The sequence below is a fragment of the Enoplosus armatus genome, chromosome 14, assembly GCF_043641665.1.
Source record: "Enoplosus armatus isolate fEnoArm2 chromosome 14, fEnoArm2.hap1, whole genome shotgun sequence".
NCBI lineage: Eukaryota > Metazoa > Chordata > Actinopteri > Centrarchiformes > Enoplosidae > Enoplosus > Enoplosus armatus.
In genome coordinates, this window is record NC_092193.1 from 22,320,888 (window position 1) to 22,333,461 (window position 12,574).

The 12,574-nt window shown below is 44.9% G+C and overlaps 1 protein-coding gene across 2 annotated transcripts in view; it reads left to right on the forward strand.

Moving 5' to 3' along the window:
• The first annotated feature begins 967 nt into the window (after nt 1-967).
• LOC139296873 (cadherin-6-like) overlaps nt 968-12,574 on the forward strand; it is a 38,096-nt gene continuing 26,489 nt past the window's right edge. For both annotated transcript variants that reach the window (XM_070919433.1, XM_070919434.1), the window contains exons 1-3: nt 968-1,177; nt 11,239-11,533; nt 11,648-11,767. In XM_070919433.1, the coding sequence (XP_070775534.1) occupies nt 968-1,177; nt 11,239-11,533; nt 11,648-11,767 (625 nt within the window). The remainder of the gene's footprint in view (nt 1,178-11,238; nt 11,534-11,647; nt 11,768-12,574) is intronic.

Genomic DNA, 12,574 nt, shown 5'->3' on the forward strand with positions numbered 1-12,574 from the left:
CCGTCCTCTTTATGCCGGGGCAGAAATACGTCTCTGTTTATGGGGAGGCGGGCGTTGAATGAATGGGAATATTCCGAGGCGAAAGATTCAGCTTTGGCTGCGAAACGTGTGCAGAAATTGTAATTGAGTTTATGAGATTTTGAGCACTCTCTGTGGAATCGTGTGAGAGTCTTTATAGGGCGGGTTCATCCACGGGCCGTTTGATTTACATCCACATCCAATATCTGCAGGACCTGTTGACATTCATTGACGGTGACCGGCAGGCGGGAAGCGACTGAAATTAATTAGTGGGTGAAAATAGTGTTTTTAACATCCGCCGGTTATATTATGCCTCAGGAACACTCACTAAACGAGCGTAGAGAGACGTTGAATTTGTTAATGTGCACTAAAACTACATGTGTACAGTGTCGCTGTCTGCCAACGGCGCATGCCAAGAATTTCAACACACGGTCAATGTTGACTAAGAAATGCAATACAGATCAAGTTTTTGGGAGAAGTCCTGTGAATCTTCATAAATCGGCAGAATGCGCATCGTCCGTCTCACGTCTCCACCTGTTATTAGTGCACTCCTCCTTTAAATTCACATGCATGAAGAAAACAAAGGGGTGCGTTTCACTGCTCAGAAAGGGTTAGTAAATCCACTGACCTGCCATTAGGACCACTGCGCTGCAACTGTAAATGGCGATAAAGGAGCCACAACTTGGTTCGATCAACAGTTTGAGAGCTCTGCACTCCTGCCCTCACAGTCCAGTCTTATAAAAACCGGACCTCAGTGTTGTACTCATGTCTGTTTCTCTGCTTCTTTTACAGCCCCTCCCCACCCCCCCACCCCCACCCCCAGTCAGTTGAAAACCCGAAGGACTATGACTGATAGACCCATCTCCCACTTCAAGGTGATTCAGCTGGGAAGATAAAAAAAAACATTTCGTGGCCTGTACGATCCCACACCACCTCTCAGGGAAAAAAAATGAGGACTATCTTTCCGGGCGTTGTCTGGCTCTGTCTCGGCCTGTCCTCCCTGGATGCTTTGTCTTTGAGCGGACAGAGGATAGGGACGGCAGACGAAGCGGCGGCCAGAGGTGAGAGGCTGCTCAGAAGAGTGAGACGAGGCTGGATGTGGAACCAGTTTTTCCTGCAGGAGGAGTACACGGGCAGCGACTACCAGTACATTGGCAAGGTAAGAGCCGGGCCACTGCTTCCCTGTTTCTGGTTACGCTGAACGCCCCACAATTAGCTGGAAAGACACTCCATCTAAAGCTAAAGATCGTCCCGGTTTCAACATTCAACACTGATTGGCCTGTACATGTGTCAATCGATGGAAGTGTCAAGGCTGTTGCTAGTCTTTCCATACATATGGTTCGGTGTAAATGAATTGGATTGTGTAGACGTAGCCTACATTCTGTATTGTGACCCGACCGCAATGGGATAAAAACACGTCCTTAATTAATGTGAAGACAAAGATAATATTGTGGAGGAATGTCAGAGCATGAACGTGACTTCTTTATGGCCTACATGTCACCGAAGTGGACGAAGTGTCCGGTGTGTCTTTAAGGGATGAAAAAAATAACATTTTGTCTGTTAGGGCATGATGTCTACCTTAGTTTGAGCAGTTTACGCTGCAGGGAACTCATATGTTAGGTCAGCAGGGCATGCAACAGGTCAAGCTGATAGTGAACTGTCAGAGCGCCCTCTGCTGGATCACTGCGACTCCAAGCGGCCTGCTGCGCTTACAGGCTGTAAATATTGAATTGGAGCAGGTCATTGCAGTTTTGATATGAACGTTTCCCCCCGATGTTTCTGAATAAAAAGTGGCCGCCCTAGCCGCAGGCTGTTTGTCGGCGTATTACTGCCCTCGTAATAAGGCGTTTCATGTTCATTTACTTTGTGCGGGCATATTGAGGTTACGCAGGGATTTTCCGTCTAACCGGCTGCACTGGCAACATCAAGAGGAGTTTCTCACTCGTAGGCCTATTAGTGGAGTTAGCACACAGTGCAGCGTGATGATAGTCGGAGCTGTGCTGTTTGATCAGTAGCCAGATGCCGGGAGGTGTATTGTGCCACTCTGTGTGAGGCCGGCTGTCTTGACAGCTACAAAACAAAGTTAACTTTGAAACAAACAAGAGTTTCGCCGTGATTGAGGTAAACACGGAGGGAAGGAAGAGGAGTCAGCAGACTTTTCCTCCCCTGCTGGGGCGCTGCTTCCACCGCGGGGGGTCTGCTGGGTGCTTCAGATATGCTTTAGCGACAACAATATGGTTGAGAGACAGATTAGTAGGGATGTGGGATGTGTATAGCAGAGGCAACAATATGGTTAGGCAAACATTAATACCGTGTCCTGATACCATGGAGTGCAGACATTTAAGAATCGTCTAATACAGAATATTTATCCAGCCCTGATCCAATTTATTAATATTCAGTTATACAGCTGCACAGCATGCATTGCCTTTCCAGGCAGTAAACAACAAATAACAAACAACCGTGGGCCTAAGCTGAGCTTGTCGTCTGGGAGCCAAACCCCAAAAGTACTCGGAATAGGAAGACAAACAAAAAAATAACGTAACATAAGGAGCTTTGAGGTGTGTGTGTGTGTGTGTGTGTGTGTGTGTGTGTGTGTGTGGCGCGTTCACGCCGCAACTAGAAGGGGTCAAAAACATGAGCAGCTAGCCCATCATAGAGTGGTCCACGCCATCGGGATAAATAACAATCCGTCCGATCCGTCTTGTGTCTCCTGACCCGTCACACTTCGGTTCCCAGGTCTCAGCGGTTTAAATAGGTAGAGTACGGTGTGATCATAGCCAACAGAAAAGACGAAGATGAAGTAGACTGGAATCATCCTTTAATTGCTGGCTGTCCTTAAGATTTTACCAGTGTATGTACACTAACGGCCCCCACCCACATTCAATGACAAAAAAAGGGGAAAATGTAGCCTACTTCTTTTGAAATATCTTTTATGTATATTTCATTACATTCATTGTATAAAAAACTGTACAATGAACCTAAACAGTGAACTTAACACCTGCAGGAAGTCTGTGTAAAACTAGCAACTTGTACAAAATTCCAAACAGACGTCAGCATTAGACGATCTTTCCTGATATTTTCAGGAACACAGTTCTATGTCCGTATTATGATTCCCTTTTAATTTCACTGTCATACATACGCTTTAATAGTCCAAGCTGCCTGGCTTTATAATAGATACAGATATAAACTTCTAAAATAACCCTTACATGTAGTCATCTTTTCATTTGATGGCCATCGAATGCATTTATGTGTATTGATGGATATTTTTGCTGTGTCCACTCCACATGTTTGTGGAAACCAACGGCGATAATAGCGGTAAAGAACGTTATCCTAAGCTGTCTTTCCTGCATTGTTTTACCGTACCATATATAAACAGCACATCCCAGTATTACATCCCTATATGCACATATGGTATAGTTGGTCATCGCCCAATCCCTAAGAAGATTACCCACCATGGCAAGCACTTTTTCCAAATCACTTACACAAAGATTACACAAAAACAACAACAGAAAAATCCATGTGAGTGTAACCCCACATCTCTGAATCTCACCGCCAGAGTTAGGCCCACTGCTGCAGGGCTTTTCAATAAAAGTTAGAAATAGCAACGAGAAGAAAAGGCCTTTCTGTGGTACCTAATAAATGTGCTACCACTGTCAGCATGAAGGTTGATTGTGAAAAACTGCAAGAGACAGCGGTGCAGTGGAGATATGGTAGCGGAGACGGCGATCTGGGGACACATAAGGACTCCGGAAAGCGTACTCTGCTCTGGAAAGGCACTGTGGTGAAATGTCTGCAAGTTTTCGCCAGCTCGCGTTAGGTGAAAGCACGGAGGTGTGTTGCAGCCCTGCCGACTGACAGATCGAATCAGACTGAACACTGCTGGAGAGAAAAGGCAGCGAGGATCAAAAGGAGACAGAGAGAGGGAGACGGGGAGAGAGAGGGGGAGAGAGGGAGGGAGGGGAAGCAAAGGAAATAGTAGGTTTTGTAATGTGACGAATATGCACGGAAGAAGGTGTTGTTGAAAGAAAACTTGAGAAGGGGAGGACAGGTAGAACAAAAGAACAACAGGAAAGCAAGGAGAGAACGAGAAGTCGACTGTGAGAAGACAAAGATGGGAGGGTCGGCGTAAAGAGAAAGTCTGCTGACAAGCCGAGTGAAAAGGTGAAACACTGCAGGTCGACTTGAGGAAGAAAAGCAAAGACATTTCCGTTGACAGCTAAGTAGAAACGGTAATATTCAGCGCCGCTTCCTCACCGCTGGACACTTGCTTGGAGCGGAATATATTATACAGAGATGATACAGTAAAGATGGACGTTATTTGATGTTTTTTCGGGTTGTTATGTCAGTGTTAAATAATGAATGGAAGAGGCTCGGTGCGATGTGCGGAGTGAATTGTTCACTTTGTGCAACGGCTGAAGAGCGGTTATGTGGAATGTCTGTAAAATGTCAGCATAACTTTAGATAGAGAGCAAGCTGTGGAGCGGGCAATATAGATGGAATACTCCATATACTACATATCGCTACATATATATGTAAATGTACATATCACGATACATCAATACATGGTGTTGTGATATTTATATATATATACATACTCTATGTATTTTTATACCACAATACGATGTGTCGTGATATTCATGTATGTATGTCTATATATATTCATTCATTCTGCACAATTACTTTAAATATCTGACAAAAAGGGGCGCTTCATCACATCGATGCAAAACATCCATTTAAAAATCCAATGTTGCCAAGAACCCGCCCTGCCAACGATCTCCCCCAGTGGACTAATGCACCCAAAGATGTTCTAGTAAAGGGACAGATATCTCCGTGTAAACAGCATGGCAAGAACTCTTGTTGGTGCTGCAGTTGTACAGTTACAGTATATCGACACCCTCTTAAAATAATGGCCTACCTCATTTTTTCAGGTTTTTCAGACAAAACACAAAAAACTGAACCAAATATTGAATATATGATATTTATTCATAATTTCACTCAGAAAAGGTTATGACAATAGATGACTATTGACACACTAATAACAATGTCTGTCAGTTATGTAACACAAGAGGAATAAAGGACTTAGTGAGATTTTCATTAAATAAAAACACAAAAGTGAAGAGGATCCTTTGTAATTTTTTAGTCATACACATCAGTTCTAGCTGTTAGATTACAATACGGTATTCAAGTCTTTCTTAATTAGATCATGTAATGTGGGAAAAATGAAACTGTAGATGGAAAGAGTTGACAGAAAGCCGATCACTTGTAACAGCCACAGATTCTGGAGCCTTTCCACTCTTTGCTAAATGCTAGCTTCATGGACTTATATTTACAGCCTAGCCTATATTACAGTAAACCTCATCACTTACCAACAGGGGACGAGCCCTGAATCATGGAAATCACTTCAGCGGCTCGGTAGATTTTCCTTCTTCTTGAAGCGGCCGCCATCTTGAAAAGCTTGTAAAAAGTCACATCGTCTTCTGATTTAGGCAAAATAAAACGGCCTAAGTCACACTCTTGACACTCAGGTCATTATACTACAGGGGTAGACTGGCATGATCTGTTCAACTGAGGATACCAGAGGTGGCCAGCATCACGAGGAGGTGACTTAGGCAAAAAATGACATAGGCCATTGTTTTAGGAAGGTGACGATATCTGGTATGTTGGATCGAGCAGGCCATTCTGATTAAAGCTGCCTGACCATGTTTGGTTCATGAAGGTATCACAGGCGTTTGACAAAATAATCCCAGCTCCCCTTTTTCTGAGGTCTTCAGCCATGTCACACGGCACAATGGAGGTGAGTGGAATTTCGGATGGTGCTTTAAAAAGCATTAAAAATTACATTTAAAAAAACTCTCAAGCAACGGCTCTTTCCAAAAACCTCGTCCCTGTTGCTCTGGAGAATAAATCAGGACATTTTTCAAAGGGACTATTTTCTACCAACATCGTAATCCATATGAAAACAGTTGACAGAGGGAGAGAGAGAGAGAGAATAAACCTGACATAGTTTCAGGAATGAGAACGTTTTTGGAGTATCCAAGTTACTTGTTACCCGGGTAAATAAAACCTGGTTTCATAAACCTGGAGAAGCCCTTATCCTGGCTTTGAGAAAACTGAATAGGCTACCTGCAGCATTCCAACATAAACTGGGACACGGAGCGTACTGGGGGCCCCACTTCCTGTCAACTCGATACTATCAAGTAAAAATAAAAAACCACAAACACTGTTATTGCCACACTTGTCTTCCATCCGCCGGTGATCAGATGGAGAGCTTAAAACCCAGGCGAGTCCGCGCAGCCAGGAACCAAGCGACTTGAGCTCCTCCTCAGGTGACGTTGATTTGAAATGACCTGAGATCTGCTGGATGCGGAGGAGACAAAGACACACCTGCACCACCACAGACAATCCGAAACATATTATTAGAATCATGTTTACGGAGATATTAATAACCCAGTTTTTGTTTTTTTTGTGCATCACCTGAACACCACGTCCTGAATCATGATCACCGGGAAACCAGGACAATACTGTGGATTTAAGCAACTGACTTTTTAAAATGGAATGCTTTTAGCGGAAGTAATTAAAATGCCACTCACCTCCACTGTATTGGGGGTGGTCATGTGGGTGAATTGACCCTTTAACTTTATAACAGTACAATACTTTGTGTGCTACCTTCGGTCCTTACTGGTCTTGAAAACGATAGCGCTGAATGCTCACGCAGTTTTCATGTGACGCTCGCTCTGCACGCGTGCTACATTATCGCTGCATCTGCTCAACAGTCTGTTCAATAATTCCTCCAGCTGACAGGCTCGGGGGGGGGGGGTGACAAAATAACATGAGTCTTCCTAACTAATCCCTCTCAAAGGTGGCTGGAAGGAAATGTGAAGGACTACAGACGCTGACGATTCTCTGCATGTTTGACTCCGCGACACGGGAAGCAGCAGCAGCGTCTGCTTGCGTCGCTGTTTGGCCCCGGTGACACAAATCATCCTGTTCACGCGCCAGAACCAGGCAGATGAAGTGCAACCCATCCCTGCAGACTGCTGATTTGCAATGTTGTCGTGTGTGTGTGTGTGTGTGTGTGTGCGGTTAAGTGGGGGGGTTATCAGCAGTGAACCAGGAAGACCCTGAGGAAAAAAAATAGCTTTTTGCAGCCTTTGAAAAGTGGTGCAAGTGTGGAAGAGTCTAATTATCCCCTCAGTCTCATCAGAGCTGTGCACAAAAAAAAAAAAAAAAAGTATTTAGAGTGGTTTAGTTGTTCCCAGAATCATCCGTCATCTACAGCAAGTCCAGCCTAACCAGAGACTAAAGGTTTATTAAAGGCATTATTCTCCACTGCAGGGATCATTTTAATTCAGTTTAGTGCGGCATTCCAGTATTTGTTCCACACGTGCAATTACTGTACTCCATTCACATGGTCACGGTTTGCTTTGAGGTCCCTTCCTGCAGCCGCACCCTCTCTGTCAGCCCCCCAGCTCTCTTCTCCACCAGATGCCCTCGGACTTTTTCCCCCGCCACACTTCCCCACTCACCTGCTCACCTGTTTTCACTTCCCTCATCAGCCCCGCAGTCGCCTGCACCTTCCCGCTCGTTCACCTGCCCACCTGTTCCCACTCCTTTGATCCCTGACGACTGATTGACTCTTTTTTTTTTGGTATGAGTGAAGCGATTCCACACACAACCTGCAACTATTGACGGATGATCCACAGCTACAGTATTTGCCAAGTCCCTGCGCACCTCCAGACCTGCAGAGCTGCAGTGTTTCGCTGGCTAGAATGTTGCAGAGCCTCTCGCTGAGGTGTGGTACAACCGAATGAGCTCGTTTTTCATCAAACCCACAGAAAATCATTGTAATTTTTAACCTCGGTGTAGCCAGCCCTAACCCCAGAAGCAGGTAGGAGGGTTATTTATTTATTGCTCTAGTGCTAAAAAGTGATGAAACCATTCTTATTTACAGTGCCTGGTTTTATCTTTAGATTTTGTTCTTTGTGAATCTGCAAATCTGAATCCTACACTTACATTCATTTTAGGTCACTCTGTTGGCTGATATACACCCCAAGTAGTGTTGGTGTGCATGCCAAAAGGTCATGTGTAGAAATAGTCTAGAAAATCTGCTCATGTTTGAAAGTCTTTTCCCGATTTTGAATCGGGTTATTTATGTTTTTGTTTGGTACAGACATCCACGGTCGCCTACCGCCTTAAGCAACCCCCTAATGTTAAATCTATCATCATCATCAGGTCAGATTTTTTTTATTTACCTGTGAAATGACAGTCGTACCATCACTTGCGTGATACCTTTACAACAGAAATACTTTACAGCCGGTATTCTGTCATTTCTATCAATAATAATCAACAATTAGATTGATTATTATGAGACAGCAACAGCAGCTACAGGTGCTGTTGGTTGCCTGATAGGAGGTACAGTTAGGTGCAGATGGACGACATGACAGCTCCCCGACAGTGAAGCCAAAAAACGTCTCAATCTCCCCCTCCCCTCGGTGGCTGGCTGCAGTATAGGTCTTAAGCCCGCGTTCAGATTGCTGGCTACAAACGGCAGGCACAGTGGCATTGTTTCCGAGCACGTCTTTTTGGGGCTCTGCTTTATAACTTTTGCTGCATTTTCCCCAAGTTTTCCTCTCTGTCTATGAGATGATGTATACCAAAGAACATCAGCACACAGGCCGGAGCAGCGGGGAGTCAGGGGAGTCTGACTGTTTTTAGGGTAAGGGTTACATATACAGTGAGAGACACTCTGCACTACAATGGGATGAAGTGCATGGCAACACCCTGTGCGCAGTTTCACACTACACCGTTGGCCAGGCAGGCTTGTACATCAGCCTGCATCTGTGCCATAATTCACAATAATCAACATGAGATTCAGAATCAGTTCAGGTTATCCGGCCATCATATAACATAAGGTAGATGGAAAACACTGTATGACATATCAGGTTTGGATGAGATGTTTGCAAGTACACTTTCCACAGGTAGTGGGAAGAGTAGCAGCTACAATGGCTCGCTCACACACACACACACACACGTATAATCAAAGGCTTCGCCCCAACACCTGGCCTGAAGGTGTAAAGCAGGGATGAAGGGATGAAAGGTGAACAGCGAGCCACTTGCGGTCAAGAGATACAGACAAAGACAAGAGGGGAAGAGGGAGCGAGTCGGGTTATTGCTGCAGGTATCAGTTAAAACAGCAGATCTCACTGCAGATCCGATAGATGTTTACTCCTTCAGGCGCAACACAAGCTCTGGCTTTCTGCGGCTCTCTCTCTCTCTCTCTCTCTCTCTCTCTCTCTCTCTCTCCATTTTCAGCCACAGCTTTTGCCTTCAGAAGATTCTTGCTTTGTTTCTCCGTCTTGAGCCCACCCCCGGCCCCTCTTTTGTGTTTCCGCCTTTGCTCTTCCTTGCCGCTGACTTACATAAGCCCGTCGCCATCGTCCGCTGGCCTGTCCGTCCTCTCTTATGCGCTGCCGTCCTCGTTCCATCAATAAGCCCTTTCCATACATAGATGTGAAGGAGGGAAGCTGTATCGGGAGAGTTTAAATTTAAACAAACTGAAATGAACCTGAGAGAAGGGCTCAAACACCATGTCTGTTTGGGCCTCGTGCTGCCTCGCTGGCACAGGAAAGTAAAGTGCACTGGCTCATTGCATCGATTCATTTCAGTCTGACACTTCTACAACACCCTGGATCACAATAGATATCGCCACTTCACCTCCATTAGTTCTGATGATTTGCAAAGGACTCGCAGTATCCCTTCAAAACACGCATTCAGACACCTGCAAAATTGGGAGGTACATTTGAACAGTCCCATTGTAGACCTCCTCTGTCTAGCCTTGACAGGGCCATGCTAGATTGTCTTCAAGGTCGTGTCCAGCTTTCCCTTTTTGTTTAAGACGATTAAATCTAAAGACTCCTTGAACAACGATAGATAGCAACTCAGATGTAGAAATGGCCCGAAGATGACTGGAAGACGGTTTGCCATTAAATGTGGCCTTGAGGGTGATTTGTGATGTTGGGCTGCAGAAATAAAATTGACCTGACGTTATTCCACTGCTTTTGGAGCTGCCCAACTGTATCGGATATTATCTCTATTGGGTTGCCTGTCTACCCTCGGGTATTTATCCTTGACTACTTCCGCCTGAGTCAAGGCTGCCAGGTGCAAATAAAGAGATCCACTTCCACTCACTTCCAGGCTAAACACTGTATTGCAACGGCCTGGGAAACCACTGAGGCACCTGCAGTTTAGACGGGGGTTTAAAAGTCTTTCCAGCTGCTTAGCCAGGATGAAATAGTGCATCTGTTCTTTTTCGAGGGCCGGATTAATCCACGTTTGGTCCTCTAGTGAGTATTCACTAGCAGCAACGGGACGGTGTGTGTGTGGGGGGGGGGGGGGGGGTTGAGTCAAAATGAACTGCAGTGTGTGTGTGTGTGTGTGTGTGTGAGTGGTAATGAAGGAGCATGTACACGAACTATACACGACGAAACGAAACAGAGCCGCGTGGAGATGCACATCCCTCAAACATTTTTGTTTTAATTTGTTAATTTGTTTGATTTGTTTTAATTTTTTGCACCTTTTATTAATGAAGCATGTATTACCTATGATGAAAATACACTCGTCTTTTTGTAGTGAGTCTCCCTGCATGTTGGGGGCCCATACAGACTATGGGGGGAGGGTGGGGGGATCCCTCAAGAATAAAGTCATAAATCATAAGATTTTGAGAATAAAGTCATTCTTTTAAGGGAGAAGAAGTCACAATTTAATAAAATAATACAACTACTATATATATATATATATATATATATATATATATATATAAAACAATCTACTTTATATGTACTTTATCTCTACTTTCTGGCTACTGATACATAAGGGACAGTTAATTAATAATGAATACAGTAAAGTCTAAGTAAATAAAGAACATTGTACTGCATCTCCCCAGCATTCACAATGAACATTTGGTGTTGAAAATGAAAACAAATTGGACAGCAAAACCTCTTTTCTCCGTCCATTACTGGGTGTGTTTGAATTGAATTTGAATTCTTTAGCTCTGTAAACAGAGGGACGACCGAGAGTGGCTTTATATATATAATAAAAGGCATGATCGGGTGTGTTACCCGACCTAAACAGTACGCCATAGTGAAAAAGTGGGCTGTATTTAAATGGAGTTGAACTATGGTATGTTGAAACTCTCTTATGTGCTCCCGCGTCCACCTGCAGCTCCAGTCGGACCAGGACTACGGCAATGGCTTGGTCAAGTACGTTCTGTCCGGCGAGGGGGCCGGCACCATCTTCGTCATTGACGAGAACAACGGCGACCTGCACGCCACGCGCCGCCTGGACCGCGAGGAGAAGGCCTTTTACATCCTCAGAGCCACGGTGGTCAACAAACGGACGGGCCAGAAGCTGGAGCCCGAGACCGAGTTCACCGTCAAACTCCACGACATCAACGACAACGAGCCTCAGTTCAGCAAAGAAGTGTACACCGGCAGCGTACCCGAGAGGTCCGATATCGGTAAGGGCAACTCTTGCTGGGCTTTCCGTGTAGCTTCAATCACGTTTCTTAATTTTTTCAGCCCAGATCTTTGGACATTTGTCAGCGATAGTCATGCCAACGTGTATCCCTCAGGCACGTCAGTCATCCAGCTGACAGCCACAGACGCTGACGACAGTATGTATGGGAACAGCGCCAAGCTGGTCTACAGCATCAGCCAGGGACACCCGTACTTCTCCGTGGACCCAAACACAGGTATGTTTGACAGAATCATCCTTTAAATCCCAGTCCCCTTGTCTTGGGCAGTGGTTATCACTCCCAGTTGGAACAGTGAGACGACTCGGTACCACATGCTGATGCAGAGGGACATAAACGTCAGTAGGTGTAGGTGTAAAGAAACAAAACTTACGGACGCGATTTATGAGTCTTTACGAGCCCTGAACAAATGAAATGTACTGCTGAGACTGGATTTTAGGATCCTAGTGGCCTGAGGGTAGAAGCTCTTCCTGAGCCTCTCGGTGCTGGCTTGGTGTATCTGGTACCTTCTACCCGACCGCGGCAGAGAGAAAAGGCCATTATCCGGGTGGTTGGGACTCCCTGTCTTGGTACATTTAGCATAAGGTTCATTTCCACAGCACCAGTTCCAGTGGCACAACATCAGAGTCACGTCATACTCACCACTCTCAGTTCTCATTCAATAATTACATCCAGTTTTTGGATAGTTGCTAAGTTACCATCAATGAAACTCAGCGCTCCCGGCTCTGAAGTTTCACATTAAAAGCTTTCTAGCTGGTCAAAGGAAATTACACCTTTCCTGGAAAGCTTTTAATGTGAAAAACCTGAACGTTTTATTGATGTAAAACTGAAATAATTCGTTTATGAAACTATTTCTGACAGTGAGAGCAGTAGAGTCTGTTGTACCAATGGAATTAGTGCAGTGGAAATGTACATTCAACTGAAATTGACCATTTGAGTTGGCACAGCACCAGTAATTTCGCCCCCCTTTTAAGATCAAGAATGTACTTCATTTGGGGTGCCTATCCCCATCTAGATGCACATAAT